This window comes from Plectropomus leopardus, chromosome 3 (genome assembly GCF_026936395.1).
Source record: "Plectropomus leopardus strain MGB_pleo_1.0 chromosome 3, ASM2693639v1, whole genome shotgun sequence".
In the NCBI taxonomy this organism is placed as follows: Eukaryota; Metazoa; Chordata; class Actinopteri; order Perciformes; family Serranidae; genus Plectropomus; species Plectropomus leopardus.
In genome coordinates, this window is record NC_142178.1 from 34,855,943 (window position 1) to 34,870,446 (window position 14,504).

The window sequence follows — 14,504 nt, forward strand, 5'->3', positions numbered from 1 at the left end:
TTCTATGCATGTGGGGGCTAAAGTTTGTTGATTGGCTAAAGTGAGCTCGTAATACATCCATTGTATTGTAATTTATGGTATAAATGAGAGTGTATAGACGCATTTGTGGAAGGGATAAGGACAAAACTCCTTATGCATTTGTTTGTGAGATTTGGGGTTTAGGCATAACATTAAGAAAATATATCTTAATGTTTTTTAATTTCTAAGTTATAATGTCTATTTACACTATTTTATGTCTCAATTTGTCACTTACTGTAAAGCCTTACTTTTATTATGACCAGATTAGTAAGCGAATGGTGATTAACGCCAACCATTGTCTCTCTCTCTCATGTCTTACAGGGTTTAAGGCCTGACATCACCATGCTGCCTTACTTCCTGCTCCTCTTCTTCTCATTTGGTCTGGTGTTATCCTCCGACTGCCCAGCTGAGTGTTCCTGCCAGATGCCAGACTCGGTATTCTGCATTCATAGACACTCCAACGTTGTGCCTCGTGTCTCCACCACCACCCAAAATCTATACATCTTCCAGAATGGCATTGACACTTTGTCCCAAGACGACTTCGAAGGCCTGGTGGAATTGGAGTTGCTAGATCTGAGCCAGAATGAGCTGGCAGAGATTCCTGATGGTGTGTTTGAGATGTTGACTAAGCTGAAAAACTTAGACCTTTCCTCTAACCACATTACACACATCTCCAAAGGCAGTTTTTCTGGGTTGGTCCAGCTGGAGAGGCTGTATCTTCATGCAAACCGCATTCAGAGCATCCATTTGGAAGCTTTTGAAAGTTTAGAGATGCTACTGGAACTCAAGCTCCAAGGGAACCAGCTCACCTCTCTGCCAGCCCTTCATTTCCCTAAGCTTCTGCTTCTAGACCTCAGCCACAACAACATCCCAACTCTGGGACCATCAGATCTCAAGACTCCCCACCTTGAAGCCCTTAAGGTGGCCTCTCTGGGGCTTACCTCTGTGGATGAGGATCTTATAGCCTCCCTGGGGAACCTCCATGAGCTTGACATCTCCACAAACCAGTTAACTGAGGTGCCCCTGGCCCTAAAGCAGGATTCCCTCAAGGGGCTAATCAAGCTCAGCCTGGCTGCCAACCCACTGGGTGAGCTCAGAGTGGAGGACTTCCAGAAACTGATTGGACTTCAAGAACTGGATCTCAGTGGACTTAATCTCCAGGGATTTTCCCAGAGTTTCTTCCAGACCTTCCCTAGATTGATGCACCTGACAGCAGCTGAGAACCCATTTAACTGCTTGTGTCCATTAGCCTGGTTCCCTGTTTGGCTAAAAGAAAAGAGTGTAAATCTTGGGAGGCCTGAGGAAACCAGATGTCACTTCCCTCTAGTCAATGCCGGAAAGATGCTTTCTGCGCTGGAGCACAACGATTTTGGTTGTCCACCTACCACAACGGTGCTGATCGGCTCCCCCATTGGAAGTACTCCTGTTCCCCAGATGCCCACCACATCTCCAGAGACCATCCACACCAATGCTATTCCTCCTCCTCCTCCTCCTCCACCCAGTGAGACAACCGTTTCCTCAAAAACAGACAGCCCCCTTTCACCAGAACCTCCAGTATCCCCAAGCTCCACCAGTGGGGAGCTAGGGGAACACATCTGCCCAACAAACATCTGCCTTAATGGCGGCACTTGTAATTTTGATCCACTGGGTCAACTCAGCTGTCTGTGTCCCTCTGGAACTTCTGGCCTCTACTGCGAAAATATGGACGAAGTTCCTGAGCCGCCAAAACCTTCAGCAACACAAGTTTTGCCAGTTGTCCCTGCTGTGCCTGTTGAACTTGATGCCATCAGCTCACGGCAGGTCACTTCGACATCTATCCTTCTTGACCTGCACCGTTTCATTGAGACACGGCCACACATCCGTGGCATCAGGTTGACCTACCGTAACCTCTCAGGGCCTGACCGCCGCCCCATTATCCTAAGTGTACCGGCATCTTACCCTGAGTACACTTTGCGAGGTTTGAGACCAAACTGTACCTACTCAGTCTGTGCCAGTCCCCTGGGTGAAAGAATCAACTCTAGGGCAAACATCTCAATAGAAACAGGGTCGTGTACAGAGGCTCGCACTGAAGGGGTTTCGCAGACATCCTCAGAGTCCAGGGTGGAGACACAAAGTCCGCTGACATACACGCTCATCCCAGCAGTGGCTGCACTGGCACTGGTGCTGGGATTGGCTGTGGTGGCTGGAACAATCATCTGTGTCCGAAAGAGGAGGCAGGCCAAGGCAGAAATGGAGCTGGAGCTTGGCCCAGCAGATCCTGATCCCATGGAACTGGAGGGCATGAAGGCATGTCTGGAGAATGGGGGAAATGGTACGCTACCCCAAAAACAGCCTGAGATTGACCGCTGTCACACTCCGCAGCCGCCTTCATCATTGCAACAAAATGGGGGTTTGGACTATGAAGTACCCTTGATGCAAGGACACTGCCCATCAAATAACAATCTAGCATCCTTAAAGCCATCTTATTTCTAAGATGCTATAAAATACAAACACTTGGAAAGATTTTTGGAAAGAATGGGCTTGCCCATTAGAGAATCCTGTCATGGCTCACTTAGTGGTTAAAAATAAAATTATCATTCCAATATCAGAAATCCACAATTTTAAAAGTGGCACTTACTATCTTTGTTGTCCAAATGGCAACACTACAACTAGATCATCTATTTTAGATACTGAATGATGAAATTAACATTACAGCATATTGGCAATGTGCTAAACCACTGTGGGACTATGATCAGGATGTGGTTTACAGTCATCTAGCAGAGTCTAATGGTGGTGAAACCTAACTAAGTGATTAAAGTGCAATTGACTAGAAGGGTCTTAGTAGCAGACTGAAAACGGAAGTGCCTTTTTGCATTGACATAACTGTAACCAGTCGCTCATTTAAGAAAACTTCTTTGTTTATATAAAAGAAACTATGAGGATGAGCTATAATCCTGTTGCTGGATTTGGGAGATATGGGGGAAAGTGCCCCGGGGTTTGAGCTACAAAACTGGAGGAAGTGACAGTGGTGGAAATAAAAACGGTAATGCAGATGAACTCCTGGACTGGTACGAAATGGGTTTTTGACTGACCCCAACTGCTCTGTGGGGATTATAAAAAGAACTTGCACTGAAAAGAATTTCTTTTCCTCTCCAGTGTCCCAGTCACGAACTGCCACAAGACTGATGGTCACATAAAGAAATGCAATAAAACAAAACCTTTGAAAAATATTTTGCAAAGCTAGTAAAAGGTTGATGACCGTAAAAAGCTGTCTAAACGTCATATTTTGCTGTTGACATTATCTAATCTGAAAGAAAACTTCAAGTTTCTCCACATGTGGAATTGGATTCTTCCGTGTCAACAGATCTACCATAATTCTCTCCACACATCCTGAGGCTTTTGGCTCTGTGGGAGATGAATTTGCTGTGAAAGATAAATGGACTGAATGAAGAGCCATTGAGAATGGACTTTGCCTGCATTGTTCTGTGACGGGAAGGCTGTTTTGTCTATCTTATATCATGATATTCTGTTTTTGCCATGTTTTTTTTTTGTATTGTTATGTTATTAAGCTTTTTTGCTGTTGATGTCTATTCAGTATTGCCATCGTTGCGAGTTGAAAGTTTTTAAATTGTTCTTTGAAAAAGCTTGCATAAGTCATCATGGATTCTAAATCTTTTTTACTTGCATTTTAGGTCACATGTCACTAAAACTTTCCAGGGCTACTTGCAGTGAGTGCTAAGTAAACACTAGCTTAGATTCTTGAAAGCACTAAAGCACTAAAAACTACCAACAATAATCAAAAATCTACTAAAAAGTTTTAATTTAAGGACTAAATTATCATCTTTACATCATGCACAGAATACTTTTGTATGTGGTTTGCCAAAAATATGTTTGAGGAGCTTGCAAAGTCAATGTAACTATCATGTGTCAGACACTTTATATACTCTGCTAGGTCTGCCAGCGCTACAAAAGGACAAGCCACAGACTGTTTTTGACAGCCAAAGTTCCCAAAATTGTGTTCAAAGGCCTTTTGCCGCAAAACCCACTCCTATAAAGCAGCACACGCGTGCTGAGAAAAGAGAGTAAGTTCAAAGAGCCTGAAGGAAACTTGCTGTGACTGTCAGTGACTTTAATGCATAAGTTTCTTCTTGGCACTGCTGACCGAACCGTTTTTTGAGATACAATCTAGACAAGGTTCCCCTGTAGCTGTTTGTTCTCACTTCCTCTCTCTAGCTCTGTTCCACTCTAACCATCCAGTGTGTTTTGTTGCCGTAGAATTATTGTCATGTGTGTTTGGAGACGGTTTTGCTTGTTTACGGCCAACCAGACTGTGAAATGCACAGGCTAAGTGCACCGTTCTGATGTATTTGTTCCCTTTTTCCTATCTGGGGCTGGGAATGTCACAAGCGTTTAGTGTTACTTCTCCTTTTTATATATATATATATCTTTTCCTTCCATGAGAAAGAATCTTAATTTGCCAAGTATAATAGGTTTACAGAGACATGCCTAAGCAACATTCGTGCAGAGCCTTACTGACATCTTGTAGTGTCATGTTACATGCTTTCAAGAACAAAAGGGCCTTTGTTTTATCTCACAAGATACTGAAATATATTACATTACAAACTACAAATGAAGAAACATGAAATGTAATGTAATCAGTTGTTAAGAAGACCTTGGTTCTTGGTGATCTACAGTAACAGCAGAAAGCTTGGATGACTGGGTTTTATCAGTTTTTTCAGGTGTGTGTGTTTTTGCTTCCACTACTACAGTACATTGTCTGCTTTATAATTGAGTCCATGCACTACACTCCAGCACTGTCCAAAATCAACTTACCATTCTCTGGCTTCTCCACTTTCCTTATTCTGTCAATATTCCAGTATAAACACAGACACAGATGCTCATATATCTGCTCTCCAACAATATATCAAGTGGAAGACTCTTTGCATGGCTTTGGACAGTGAGAGGAGCAGGAAATGTTTGAAATATTTTCAACATGCTTGTTACAGAACCTTCCCTGTTTATTTAGGGAATATGTCTTTTTTTCTTGTTTTATGTTTGTCTATTACGTCAATGATGTTTTTATGTTTGTGAGAAAAGCAATGCTGAGAAAAAAGAACAGTATTAAAAAGGTTTAATGTTAAATCTGCCTGTGATTTTGGTGAATGGTGTTGCCTTAATGATTCAGATTATTTTATATGACCTTATGATAGAGCAGTAATGTACATGCTTATGTGTTTTATTCCTCCTTGTGGATTTGAGGAATTCGTGCCCATTTGAGGCTGTAAGTCGGGTTTGAATGTTGTCATAGAGCAAAGTTAAACATAAAAACAGAGCAAGGATTTCCAGTAACAACAGAATCTGATTGCACACGGCCTGTATCTCTCAATAACCTCATTACACTCTTTCACACACACATTCGCTCTAACCTCAACCACAACATGATTACTTTGTGACGTGATGTAGGTTTGTGGATGGAGGTCATTTTCTGTATTTTCCACTAATGGCCAAAAACAGATGCCAGAGGAAAATATTACAAGACAACACGCAGTTTCCAAATAAAAGACATTGCATAGCTCTGCTGCTTTTAGCTACTGGCTGTATTCTTGTTGATTTAGCATTTTCACATCTTACCAAGCACTTTAAACAGCGCAATAGGATACATCCAAACTTACCATAATGAATGCAAAATAAAACGAATAAGAAGAGAGGATCTTTGAATCTGGTCAGTTTTAACTACCAAGTAAATTAGAGATTATCATTTCAGATATCGAAAAATGGGCAGTTTGATCTCACACAGTCTCTTCCTTATTCTGGACTCAATAAGCAATACTTTCTTCACCAGTGAAATTTGCACCCGCATAGCTGGCCAATCAAGACTTGCCTACCTGAATACATGCAGAGCCTACAGTATATGGAACAGCCATATGACACCATCTACAATCATTTTTCTCCTAAGCGACAGCAACTAGCCACTGTCTTTTGACCCCTGGCTCCCCTCAGTTTGGTTACATGCTAATAGAACTAGGGTTACAATAGTGTAACCATCATTCTGGTCCAGCACAGTGTCACTGATCAGTATCCATGGCCAATAAATAAAAACAATTGTGACTTCACTGTTCAGGTATGTCTGCTCTGATGTCAAATAATGGAGCTGCAGTCCACACTGAGCAAGTAATGGAGCTTTTAAAAGTTAGAAAGACATAAGTGACCAGGATGAATAATTTATTTAATGGGCCTTTTAATTCGTCAAAGCAGAAAAGCACAGGCGTAACTAATTACATTAATTATGGCCACATGCCATTTAAGTGTCCCAGTGATGCACAACATTGAGCTAAAATGCCGAAGCCCTGGAATGACACACCTAAATGGCATGCAGATATTATGTTATTAATTATACCCCTGCTTTTTAAGTTCGAAACTCAGTGGGTGGAACCTTTCCTATTCAATATGTTCAATTCCTGTGTCCTAATTTGCAAATTTTGAGAAATGTGGTATGTTTACATTGGATAAAGTTTATACAGCTGTACTCATGCAATGTCAATACACTTGATTTTTGAATGTGGTATTAATTGAGACTATTGTCTCATAATGCGAAGCATGATGGAAATGAAAGGATGATGGTATGACAGCACCGACAATAGCTTAAAAAAACCCAAAACAACTTGAACAATTACTGTTTGAACGCATGTGTTTCAAATATTAACCGAACATTTTGTACACCAACTGCCAGAATACTGACTGTCAACATTGGTGTAATATTTTTAGGCTGTATGGTATTTGGACACAGTTAAAAAGAGCCGATCTTATTCTATGAAGCCTTCTCAAATAACTCAATTTAAATAGTAAGATGCTTAGCTGTTTTCAATCAGACAGACAGAATAAATGCATTCAGAGCACAAAGTTCTGAATCCATTGCAGTATGCCTGTTCATCATGCCTAGAAAACCAAAAGACAGTCGATACAGAAAAACAAATATCTAATTATATATTCGGGGAACAGATTGCAGTCTTTCAGTTTCTAATGAAAAGGAGATTAAAATTAAGGGGATTCTTTTAAAAAGCTGCAGGACTGACAGAAGTCACTGTGGCTCAGTAGGCGGGTTTTTTAGATTATCGTTGTGAATTCCGCAGAAAATTACTAGGGGAGAAAACACGCTTGTTTGGTTGTTTTGTGTGTTTGCTAAAACAAGAACCACTTTTGAAGGGTGTGGCCTGGGGTGGCATACTAAAACTGGAGCAGTAAGGAAAGAGATTTCTTTTTTTTTTGTTTTTAGGATTCAGCAAAGTAGTTTTTAATGCACTCAAAAGTCAAACCTAATAAAAATGTCAGAATAGTACAGAGTGATATAAAAGGGAGCTAAATTTGAGCAACTTGAAGCATATTTGCGACTGCCTGGAATATTTTTGGTTGACTCCTTGGATCAGCTTCTTTATGACAGAAATGAGCGTAAATGTCTTTCCCATGATAACTGCCAAATAAACCTTGAAGAAAACACTGAATTACCGCCTGCCTCTTGGGGTTGATGATAATGGTACTTGCTCACTGAAGACTCGAGTCACATGACTTGGACTAAAGTCAGACTCGAGTCACAAATTTGATGACTTTAGAATCGACTTGACAAAATCAAAGACTTGCCAATCAATTTAAAACGATGACTAAACACTCGGACTTTAGCCTTTTGACCTTTCCCCCAAGATGAAAAAGTAATAATTAATGTTATTTAATATATTTTGCCACAAATCTGTTCACTTCACTCCATGTCCTGAATCAGCTATAACACTGACGCTATTCATACTCAGCAAGTCGACATAGATGATCAACTTTTTGAAAACCAATCTGACAGCATCTAATCAAGTTTCAGGCAGGAACTATGAGGAACTAATGTTACAATACTGAGCTTTTTAAAAAAAGATAATTCGCACACAAATCCAATGCAGCGCTCAACAAAAAACAAATATACAGTCTGCAAATGTGGGGCAAAAAAATCAGAGATGGAGTTCAACTTCCAACAAACTTGTTTTTAACAGATATATACAAATATTTAAAAGCATGTCTGCAAATGAACTATATTTATAATCTGCAGTTAAAATGGCATTACATTTGGTAAAGAGTACATCATGACTTATTTAGGACTCAAAACTCAAGTTTAGGACTTGGAACTGAACTCTTGACTGTCTTGACTTGGAACTTTATTTCAAAGATGCGAGACTTATGTATCCTGTGCAAAAGAATGACATAGTACCATCCCTAAATGTGACAGAGTATACACAGCATAAGACAGAATTTGAATAAAATACCCTGTCTCTTCTGAAATTACTCAATACTACAGACACTGTCTATAAAATATCTGATTTTAACTTTGGAGGGAGAAACACTTGCAATAGCATATTTTACCTCTGACAAATCAGTTCCTAGGACAATATGTTACCCCAGAAACATAACAGACATCAGCGCAACGCTTGGATGCCATTCGATGCCATGCTGTCTGAACTTGTCAAAGACATGGTTACGCACAATATATTGCGATGAGCTTGGCAAGGACATTTTCTCTGTTTAAATTTCAGAAACAGACACAACAGATGAGATCATTTGGTAGCTAAGTAGCAGCTACTGTAGTGAGTTTATGCTTAAGCTATTTTGCAGCACCGAACTGCAAACACATAAACGTGAAATAAAAGTCTGGCACAAAAGATAAAATCATCTATTTTTAGCAGGAGAATTCAAAATTCAAAGTCAAAGTGAGCAGTCAGATTTGATAGATGTTAGCCCCTCGTCGCAGGGATGGCAATCTTTTTAATGGCTCATGAGTCGATTATAGGTAGCTATACAGTGAGGAAAACATGACTGAAATTTAGTAAGATTTCAGACAGCCTTTTTTTTTTTTAACTTTACACCAACCCAACAATGATTTAAATCCATTTGATGAGCAATTTCTACCTTTGGATTCAGACAAATTGTTCCGCAAAGATGTTTTCCCATCCCACCACTAAATCTGACAAAAGCATCATGATTTTTAGTCCAACGTATGTTTGAAACTACAAGTTTGACAACTGTTGTTTCTTCTCTGAACTCTTTTAACTGTGTAGTTTTTGGAGTAGTCCATATAGTTTCAACTATAAGAATCCTTCACCAGACCAAGCAACACATTCAAGCTCCAAAACAACCATTTAAAAGCGTGCCTGCACGGCCAAACGTGGCTTTCACTTTCTTAAATCTACAGTTTTGACTGGTTTGAACCAACACACCTAGTCAATATAGACATTTGATGCATACACAACATATACTGGAGCCACAAAGGGTACCCAAATTAAAACAAACCCCAACTTCACAGCCCATCACCCGCATTAGCCCCAAAATGTGCTTCTTGTTTAAAGACCTTCCTCCGTAGACTGCCGCAGGGTGCTGAGAGAAAAGACAGAAAGAGAGAGAAAAAAGAAAGCAGGGGAGTTGGATGGGGGGAAGCTTGATTTATTTGAACAATCTGGTTGTAATGAAAGCAGTCAGGGCTTGCTGGGGGTGGATAGATGGAGTGTGCAGAGAAAAGAGTAGGGAGGAAAGAGTGAATGGGGTGAAATCCAACTGCAGACAGATTGTTGGACTTGATAATGGTTTAAACGGACCCTACAAGCATCTTAACTCTCCGGCTGAGTGTGTGCGTGCATACATACTTCTGTGTATACACTGTGCCTAACCTACCATATTACAACAGAGAATTCCACATGCAACCCATTTGTGCCGCAATATATCTCCGTATCGATGCTGACATACCTGTGTAATATATAAGGGCCAATGAGAGATAGCGAGAGAATGTTTACTACAGCTGCTAGCACACTAAAAGCATGGTTTATGTCTTTTGGACACTGATGCATTTTGAAGAGCGAATTCTGGCTCAGAAAGTTTGGATGTCTCGGTTAAAAGGGAATCACATACTTCATAGTGTTTAAAATCATTTACGAATGCACTAAACCATTTGGCACTAATTCATAACAGAGATCTATGATCGTTTTTTCCAGAATGCATTTCTAATCTTTAAAGGGGATTCTGACGTGAAGTTTTATGTCCTGGTGTTTCATCTTGGTCCTAGTCCCAGTGAATCCTCTAAAAAATCCTCTGAATTAAACAACACATGACGTAAATTTGACAATACCTGTAAGAATAACCTAAAGAAGTATTTTCTGATCCGACACCCCATCACCCCCTAGCAAGAAATGTTTCTGTGTGCCATCTAAAACCAGTTGATTAAGTTACATTGGTAAAGTGGGGGTACTTTTGTTGTAATTGTTACAATAATGTAATAAACACTTGGTTAAGTTCAGGAGCAACCCATGTCTTGGAGAAAAACAACAATAACAACAACAACATAGACTGTTGGTTGGAAACAGGAAATGAACAGCTGTTTCCTGTGTTAATGTCTGATACTCTGTGGTCAATGGTAAATGAACTGCACTTATATAGTGCTTTTGGGAGCAATGCTTTTTTGTTTTGCAGATACATGGACAAGACATGAAAATCCAAAAGGCCTAGGGGTGTCTGGCACCATGGAGTCTGAAAGGACATTTTGACAGATGGGTGAGGAGCCAGATATTGAGCTGCCAACCTTGTGGTTATTGAACAACTCCCTCTACCTCCTGAGCCAAATTTTAGCAATTGAGACTTTACTTGGACTGCTCTGAAACTTATTCCAGACTCGACTGCTAAAAACTTAGGAAGCATTCTTGTCAGGGACTTATGCTCAGATTTGAGTCAAAGGACCCCAAAGTCCAGTTCTTTGATCAGTGTGACCACTGTGTACTATACTCAAGCCCAGTTCATCCATCCATGCTTGGTTCCACTTGAAAAAGGTGTTCTAGAGTACATTTCACGTGTACTCGGGTACGGTTTGCATCAGGTGTGAAAAACAGTTGTACCAAATTCGGGAGAAGAAGTCACTGAGTGTTGCAAAGGCATTCCTGAATGGTACCTGTCTCCAACAAAATCTGCATAGCATGCAGCACAAGCCAATCTCATCATTTGACCTGCACCACAATGTGCAATAAAGTAGCAAGACAGGCAAGAGGGCCACTCTTTACTTTGCCTCACAACAACATAAACAAATGTGATGTAGATGATGAGTCAGGAGCACTTGGGTGCACACAACATTGTTAATGTGAACGTAATCGTACTCTGGTACAGCAGGAATCCATCTTACCGATATGAAAACACCCTTAATTGAGACCTAAAAGCAAAAGCACTCAAGTCAAAACTAAGACTAATGTCTTGAAGGATAAGGCAGGTGATATTTAATATTTTCCTTATTGTCAGCAAATCCCATGAAAAGACCAAACCTAACAAGCATTGTCTGTGCAGTCAAAGCCTAACAATTATTATTGCTCTGTACTTTCAAGCTCCATTGTTGTCAAAAAACTATTTGAAGAAAAAAAAATCAGTGAGCCTCATGTTCCTTTATTAACACTGCCACTGTGGTTTAAACTGTGTGATCTTACATATGTTCTCCTGCGTCACTAGCACAAAAAGAAGCATATTAATCCACAGCAAGATAGTCCCCAATAAATGCACAAAGTTCCTTTTGAGTAGGAAACATGGGCTAGGGGCTGAGAGCTAAAGGGGGAGTCCAAAAGAACTGAAAAGCGAACCAGTATTTATGGTTTTTGTCTTTTTGTTTAATTTGTTGACATTCAGACAAATACCTGTTACCTGTTCTGGAAAATATAACAAATGGATAAGACATAGACAGATGGGCCTTGCATAGCAGCTTGCATGCTTAACTAATTGCTACGTCACCACTTCTGGACAAAATTAATGACTCAAGGGGCTGAACTGAATCAACACAATGCAGGCTTACTTTATAGTGATCTCCAAAATGGCTTTCCACATTATGTGGGTTCAGAGCTCATGTTCCTTATTCTCATGAGAAAAACACAGTGGATAAAGCTGTGGATGGCTCTTTTCCTCTGTGAAATGCAATACAATGTTTAATTAAATTAGCCTTAATTGCTATTCATTTGCCTGTGGACCAAAGGTCTCCTCTTACCCAGGGCCCTTAATGACTTCCATGTTCTCCGGGGCAGAATTTTAAGTTAAATGAAAAAGTCTTCGACACTGCGCAACCCAAGACCACCCGAGATCTCGCAGATTGCTGTAACTATTCGCTAAAAACATTAAACAAAAGTATGTGGAGTTCTTGTCATCTTGTGATCTACTGTCACTAATAGACGAAATTACATGTGATGAAGAAGAAAGCAGAAATAAGATAGAAGAGAAAGGAATTTAAATGTTTCTGTGGTTAAGTAGTCATCTTCTTGTCAAGTTAAAGTATCAGCTCTTTCTAAAAATATGTTGCAGTATAAAAAAAAAGGGAGAAGCAAAGTAGTTCAAGAGCAAAAACAAGATCCATAAATTGAGGTGACGGCAGGAACAAGGAGAGCTGGAAGGTAAGTGTAGTGAGCAGAGGTAACATGCATGTAGATGGAGAACAGAGCGGAGTTTTGCAGTGAACTCGGGCCTTGGAGCAGCAGCTCAGGGTTTATTGGGTTCTAGTAATTTTTGCGGCACAACAATAGACCCTGAGGGCCAGGCCGGGTCATGTTGTGATAGGAGATGACAGGAGTGCACAGAGCAGGGATTACCAGGGACTTGCACCTTTTTTAGGCCTTCACTGCAAAGCATAACAGACAAGACTAATACTACACCACAGTGGGGCATACGTGCCTGTAAATGTTATGCTGCAAACATGCATACAATGTGCATGAAGCATAAATCATGCATGAGCATGGGAAGGACTGTTCATGCATGCAGACATGTTCGAAGAACAGATGCAGGGAGCAATTACAGCACTGATAATGCTGGGAAAGAAAGGGTTTGATAAATCTATGATTTCTTCCCCATGAACATATCAATGTTGCCACTTTAAAAACCCTCACTCACACTCAATGTTGGTGTTTTTAATTTAACAGAATTACATTGACTGCAGTGGATTTAGAGAATGTGGTCAAATGAAACCCTGAACACTTTAAATAGCCTTTCAAAATGCTTACTACTTCATATGCAATCACTTTGGATTTTCTCAGGGTTCAACAAAGCTGACATTTTTTTAATTTCAAGGTTTGCACCTCACATGAGAGACATGCACAACTGACTAACTTTCTGCAATGCCACACTAACCTGTCTTCATAGAACCATTTGGCCACACAAAAACATCAATGTGGATGATTCTGCCCTTTTTATTTTTTTGAAGACATTTCTCATGTACATTCATTCATACACACGTGCATGCAGTATGGCAACAAAGGAGATGAGCAAAGAAGAATCTTAATATGTTTTAGGCGAGTGTTTTCATGGGAACATGGATATGTCAGATCAGTTTGAGGAGTGTGGTTTGCTTGTTGCTTCTATATTTTTTTAAGTGTGCAATGCAGTATGGGACTCAAACTGGTCTTGTCTTGGTCTTGACTTTGTCTCAGCCTGACTCGGCGTGGTTTTAATCTCTAAAAGTCTTGGTCTTAACTTGGTCTCAGTCTCTAAAAGATTTGGTCTTGTTTTGGTCTAGCCCTGTCTTGGTCTTGACTTGGTCTCACCCTCCCTTGGTTTTGACGCAATCCCAACCTCTAAAATTCTTGGTCTTATTTTGATCTTGGTCCTGACGTGGTCACGATACATTTTGGTCTTGGCCACAACTTGGTCTCAATTTTGTTTGGTCTTGACTACAATGCTGCCGTCTTCTGCATGAGAGACTCTCTATGTGCTAATCTACAACCCCTTATTTTGCACCTCACTACATTCAGGCCACTGTACTTCCTGTGCTAGCAATAAACACTGGCTTCGGACGTAAATGGCCAGGTGCAGAGTCGTCTAATGTGGACATAATTAGCAGAATAACGGGCTGCCTCGGAGCTCCAAATCTCCAATGTATGTCGTGAATACATTGTCTTGCTCCAGATCAAAGCTAACAGCTGCTTCCTTCCTTCAATCTTCACAGAGCAACCTTTCAACCCTGCAGGTGGAGAGTTTTTGATACTCAGTTGATGAATTTATGTGATTTCTTTAACCATTTATTGTTTATGATATTGAATCAAACTTCTGCACTTAAAACTTCTGATGGAGTCCTTCCAGTCCACCCATTTTAGCTTTATTGTATAAGCCTCCTCTCTAAAACACTTCACTGCTGAAGGGCTATTTCCCCTTAACCTTTTACCTCTCAATAGGTGACCTTTGACCTCTGGTAGGAACAGGCCATGGTCAGCCTCTTTATGCCCACTTATAGCAACAAGAGAGGGTGTGTTTGGAGGGTTTGGCTATTTTCAGTAACTCATCCCATCCCCTTGTCAGCTTTAACTACTTGCTTTCTATCATCCCCCTTCTTGTGTCTCCCTCCATGCTGCTTTTAATTATCTCTCCCACTCATCATTCCACTCAGCATGTTTTTACTTAATTTTATGGGAAATTCTTTAAATCTTGCTCATTTTGGGGCAGAGTGACACACAAGTTAACATTAAAATCTATCAATTGTT

The 14,504-nt window shown here is 40.4% G+C and overlaps 1 protein-coding gene and 1 long non-coding RNA gene across 2 annotated transcripts in view; one reads left to right on the forward strand and one right to left on the reverse strand.

Annotated features, from left to right (window-relative positions):
- LOC121942649 (vasorin-like) overlaps positions 1-5,139 on the forward strand; it is a 38,134-nt gene extending 32,995 nt beyond the window's left edge. Inside the window, exon 2 of the mRNA XM_042485913.2 lies at positions 340-5,139. Coding sequence (XP_042341847.2) covers positions 361-2,490 — 2,130 coding nt within the window. The 5' untranslated portion in view covers positions 340-360 and the 3' untranslated portion in view covers positions 2,491-5,139. The remainder of the gene's footprint in view (positions 1-339) is intronic.
- LOC148190044 (uncharacterized) overlaps positions 1-14,504 on the reverse strand; it is a 131,578-nt gene that overhangs the window by 56,511 nt on the left and 60,563 nt on the right. The window lies entirely within an intron of this gene.